A 5,143-nucleotide genomic window follows, 5' to 3' on the forward strand; every position below is an offset into this window, starting at 1 on the left:
ACAAAAAACCCTCTTTTTTTACTTTTCATTGTGAATTAAATCAGTATCTGGATTCTATTAAGTTTTCTACTAATTCAAAAGCAATCAAAACCATAAATGTATGTAAATGTTTTGGCTTTCTGTTATAATCTCATCCCCCTGGCTGGTTATAATGTGTTGTGCTTTTTGTTTTGTTTTTTATTTTAGTTATACTCTTTATATGTTATAATTCAACGTGAAATTGCATAATGTGAAGATTTGTTATCATTGTACATTTTGCAAATGTTAAATAAAAAAAAACAAAAAACTACAGCCTTTTTTTAATTTCCGGTTTAAACCAAACCGGAAGTGAGCCTGTTGGCGCATGCGCGGTCCAGTGAAGCAGGAGCAAGTTGATTTATTTATTATTTTAAGAACTGCTAGATATTATGAAACTAAACGAGGACCCAGAACCAAACCAGGACCGGGAGCAGCAGGCTTCCGAGTCCAGCACCGGGACAGAACCGGGCTCTCCCCCTCCTGGTGTCCAGGTCAGTGTTCAGGTCCAATGCCGATGATCCAAACGTTTATTTGGTCACATTTAAATAGGTTTGAGCCGCATTCAGGTAACAGTCACGTGATCTAGTTTCTCAGCTGTTTGGACGTCTGTAAACGTTTCTGCAGCTGCTGCACTTGTCTTCGTTGTTTGGGTTCGTTCAGGCACGAGTTTACAATCGTCACGAACTTGGTGGAACTGGTAGTGACTTTAATATCTCAAGTTTGACACTTTGAACGCTAGAAAGCTGATAAAAGAAGCACATTTCAGCTTCTGCGGTGGAGAGAAAACCCGACGTTCACCGTGGTCCCTGAACGCCTCACGGCTCGAAGCTCATAAAAGCAGCCGCTTCCGCAGAGATCCTTCAGTAAAGACTGAACTCAAGTCATCACTGAACCTTTCTGTAGGGTTCATTTACCTTCATCAGAGTGTGTGTGTGTCTGTGTGTGTGTGTGTGTGTGTATATATTTTTATTTATTTATTTATATATATATATATATATATATATATATATATATATATATATATATATATATATATATATATATGTGTGTGTGTGTGTGTGTGTGTGTGTGTGTGTGTGTGTGTGTGTCAAATCTCATGCTTGCACATCTAACCACGTCTTATTCTAACACAATACGGTATAATCGTTTTTTGTATGGATATTAAAGTTATCCTTAGAACAAAGGGCGGTGCCTTAACAAGGAGGCACGGTTAAACAAGTAATGGCCGTCTCTTTAGGGTTAAACGGATCAAAGCTGTCATGGCCACCAGAGAGCCTCTTTAGCACCATACACCCTGGCATTTCTGGGCAGAACATTTCCCTCTTTCACCTGGGAGAGCCACTTCCCGGAAAGTTGTAAAGTTAGATCACCTATTTTTTCTGCCTCACAAGGTAGACCAGTCACGTATGTAGCCCCCTCCCCCCATTCCTTAACCGGTGAGAGTTTAACAACTTTCTGATCACGTTGGACGTGTGGCGGCCGTAGATGCAAGAACAGAGGAGGTGCCTTTTCACCAGGGACGAGCAGCTCTCAGTTAAAACCCGCTAACAACTGAATCAGCTGCCGGGGAGGGGGGAGACCCGGACGCTCCCTGCTGGAAGTTGCAGCGGTTTTTTTTCTTTTTTTATATATACTTATTTTTATCCCGGTTTTTTCCCCATTTTATCACCCAGTGCTCCTACCTAACAGTCCTGGGCATTGCCATTCTCTACCAACCCCGGGAGGGCCCTGCACTGAGCTCAGGTCTCCTCCTTAACCTGAGGAGTGAGCAGGCCGCATCTTTTCACCAGACAGGGTGGGGTTTCTCCGGCCGGAAGTAGCGCGTGGAAGGATCATGTTATTCCGGCCGGATCCTCCCCACCCCATCTGGTGCCCCGGTTGGCCAGAGGGGGCAGTAGAGCCCAGGACTGCAGGACTGCTTACACTGCACACGCACACTTCCTGTCACTGTCTCGTCCACGCGCCTCTCTTGTGCAGTTGAGCATCAGGATGTAGAGTCACGCGTTGGTCCAGGATGCCGGTCTCATGTACATAAGGGCCAGGATGTAAAATTGTCCCCCACTTGTGCAGAATGATGCAGAATAGAGGGAATGCGTATGACGTCACAGATGCGACTTCACAGCGGGTTACGCCCACTGAGTGGCAGCATAGACTTTCAGTTTGAGCAACTGGAAAACATCTAAAATGGGAAAGAGCTGTTGTGCGATCGACTGCATCATAGATTTAGCAAGGAATTGGAGTTATCATTTTACAGACTGCCGAAAAATAAGCTTAAGAGAGACAAATGGATCGCTGCAATTCACAGAAACAACTGGATTCCAGCCACCGAAACTTGGATTTGCGGTTCCCATTTTGTATCAGGTAATGTTGGATTTTTGGGTAGCTAACGTTAAACAGTCAAATCATAAAGTTCGGTGTTCTCATCACTAGGACCAAGCGTCAAGACTTTTGTCTGCCTTCAAGCTTTGCTTCGTGTATTTCCCCGGCATAGAAATTAAGTACATATAAATATCAGGAAACTGAATTCGTGGCCAAATATTAATGTCCATGGACCGCTGGTTCTTGGGGTAACTGTATGGGTCACTGTCAAGTCCAACTGCCTTTAATTTAAGCCGATAATCGGCTGTTATCCCGTCTTCTCCACTAGTTGCAGCTGTTTTTGCCAGTTGGATGTTTTGCCACTCAGTGCGAGTAAGGGGGCTGGTCCAGTGGGGAAGTGACGTCAATGCAGACCCTCTATAGCAGAAGGACGCACAGCCATCACACCAAGGACCACTTCCAATGATAAAGGCTGTCAGTGAATCAAGCTGTGACTAGATAAAAGTCTCTTAGACACATCGACTGGAGGTAAGGATGAGAGGTGTTATGGACCAGTCAGAGAGGAATTGATCGTCTGGGGGTTCTTCTTGGTTCTGGAGACGTTTCCCGGCTCCTCCAGCTGACGTCATCTCATCCTTGGGCAGAATAGGAATTTCTTTTTATTTTCATGCATTATTAAAATGTTTTATACACTGTTAAAAACTTAAATAGTTTATGAAACCTGCCTTTTGTATCCTATTTTTATACCCACTGCACTGAAAGACACGTTCGTTCTCAGAGTTGGACTCCACAAATGTACTGGTCTGCTGATTATCCAAGTTTTTTAAATATTTTAAAAGTTTAATCTGATATTCAAGACTCGCTCCCTCCTGATCCTGGACCAGCAGGTTCCTCCAACAGAACCAAGGCTCCCATTGTGATTGACAGGTTCCACGGTTGTGATTGACAGGTTCCATGGTTGTGATTGACAGATTCCATCATTGTGATTGACAGGTTCCACGGTTGTGATTGACAGGTTCCATCATTGGGATTGACAGGTTCCATCGTTGTGATTGACAGGTTCCTACCTTCATATGTTCATACACTCGTGTGTAACTTATCTGCTGATGTGACTGTCGTGTCCTTCATGTGGTCGTGAACTTATTGTTGACGTCACGTTTCCTCATATTCTGGACTTCACTGCATCACCAGTGAGAGTCAACGGACAAAACCTCAGAAAAGTGCGTACGCCAGACATGATGTGTAGGGATAGGTATATATAAGCCTTGCTTCTACCTACACCCTTTCGGTTACAAATGTACCGAAATAAACATTCAAATAAAAAAAAAAGTCAAAAAATAGATTTGTTATCAATAATTACATTATTTGTTCTGTGTACATCCCAGGGGGGCTGGTAACTTGAAAGAAATTGTGCAAATACAGAATTACCCATATTTGGTGACCATTTCCAACCCTGATAGACATTAAAAAACAATAAATTTGACAGGGGAAGGTTGGTGCACAAGAGCAAACCACCATTATGAAAACGTGGCTGTGTAAATGACTGAAACTCTTTAGCCATCCACAGGAATTTAGTCTTTTTCTTTGTGTTTGCAGAAAAACGGAGGTCAGAAGATACCAAAGCGCCACCGCTGTCTACACTGCGGGAAAGTCTTCTGCTTCTTAGCAACGTTATGGAACCATGAGAGGAGTCACTCCAGAGCAAACAAGTACACCTGCAAGCGGTGTGGGGCAGCTTTTTCCACAGAGAGTAGCCTAAAAAGGCACGCTGATGTCCACGGTGGAGAGAAACTGTACATCTGCGATCAGTGCGGAGCAGCATTTAACCAAAAAGGCAACATGACAAGACATCAACGCATTCACACCGGAGAAAAACCCTACCGCTGTGTCCAGTGCGCGGTAGCTTATAAGCGATCGGATGATTTGAAGATACACCAGCGCACTCATTCCAAAGAGAGACCGTTTATTTGTGGTCAGTGTGGGGCAGCTTTTACCTCGTCTAATGCCCTAAAGGTGCACCATCGCGCTCACACGGGAGAGAAGCGCTTCGGCTGTCAACTGTGCGGGGCGAGATTTGGTGAATCGCGGTCTCTGAAACGCCACCAAAACACCCACGCCGGAGACAAACCGTATATGTGCAACCAATGTGGGGCAGCTTTTAACCAGAAAGGCAACATGGAGAGACATCAACGTATACACACCAGAGACAAATGATGGCAGCGTCATCAGCTGGAGGGAACTTTACCTTAACTTTACCGCCAGTGCAGAGATGCTGGACAGATGTGACACTGGTGCCAAGAATGTAGAAAAACATTTATAAATCATCATGAAATATTGCAACAGATTCATACCAGATAAAAACTGTTAATTTGTCACCACATTGGTGAGTATTTAATGAAAAGCTCCATTGTAAATTCAGCAGCATAAATATTACAGCATTGGAGTAAAGGTTCTGATTTACTGACTGTTGAAATGTTCTTATCTTCCATTATCACACAACTTTTCTTTTGAGGATAAATGACAGATTTGAAAACATTGCTTGGGGCCTGTGAATATTATGAGCTATGTGATTGGATGAAAAATCAGTTTATGCCTTCTTTATAGTTCTCTGATAATTAAATGGTATCCCACAATATCTCAAAGGAGATTTGATTTGACTCCAGCTGACAGATATCTTTTGTTCAGACAGGTAAAAGGAGGATTACAGTAATCCAGCTGTGAAGAGATAAAAGAATGAATAATTATTTCCATTTCTGCTTGGTTTTCCAATGTTTCTTAGATGGAAAAAGCTCAGCAAGTCGCTGCT

At 43.3% G+C, this 5,143-nt stretch overlaps 1 protein-coding gene across 1 annotated transcript; it reads left to right on the forward strand.

Moving 5' to 3' along the window:
- The first annotated feature begins 360 nt into the window (after positions 1 to 360).
- LOC133420840 (gastrula zinc finger protein XlCGF49.1-like) lies at positions 361 to 5,143 on the forward strand. Its single transcript, XM_061710697.1, has 2 exons — positions 361 to 509; positions 3,934 to 5,143. The coding sequence occupies exons 1-2, from the start codon at positions 408 to 410 to the stop codon at positions 4,549 to 4,551; spliced, it is 720 nt and encodes a 239-aa protein (XP_061566681.1). The 5' UTR covers positions 361 to 407; the 3' UTR covers positions 4,552 to 5,143.

The sequence above is a fragment of the Cololabis saira genome, chromosome 20 (assembly GCF_033807715.1).
Source record: "Cololabis saira isolate AMF1-May2022 chromosome 20, fColSai1.1, whole genome shotgun sequence".
In the NCBI taxonomy this organism is placed as follows: domain Eukaryota; kingdom Metazoa; phylum Chordata; class Actinopteri; order Beloniformes; family Belonidae; genus Cololabis; species Cololabis saira.

What these genes read in the sequence shown, in the direction of transcription:
- LOC133420840 (XM_061710697.1), top strand. Translation starts at nt 408, where the DNA reads ATGAAACTAAACGAGGACCCAGAACCAAACCAGGACCGGGAGCAGCAG. An exon ending in CTCCCCCTCCTGGTGTCCAG is followed by an intron (nt 510 to 3,933) that starts GTCAGTGTTCAG and finishes TTGTGTTTGCAG; the next exon opens with AAAAACGGAGGTCAGAAGAT.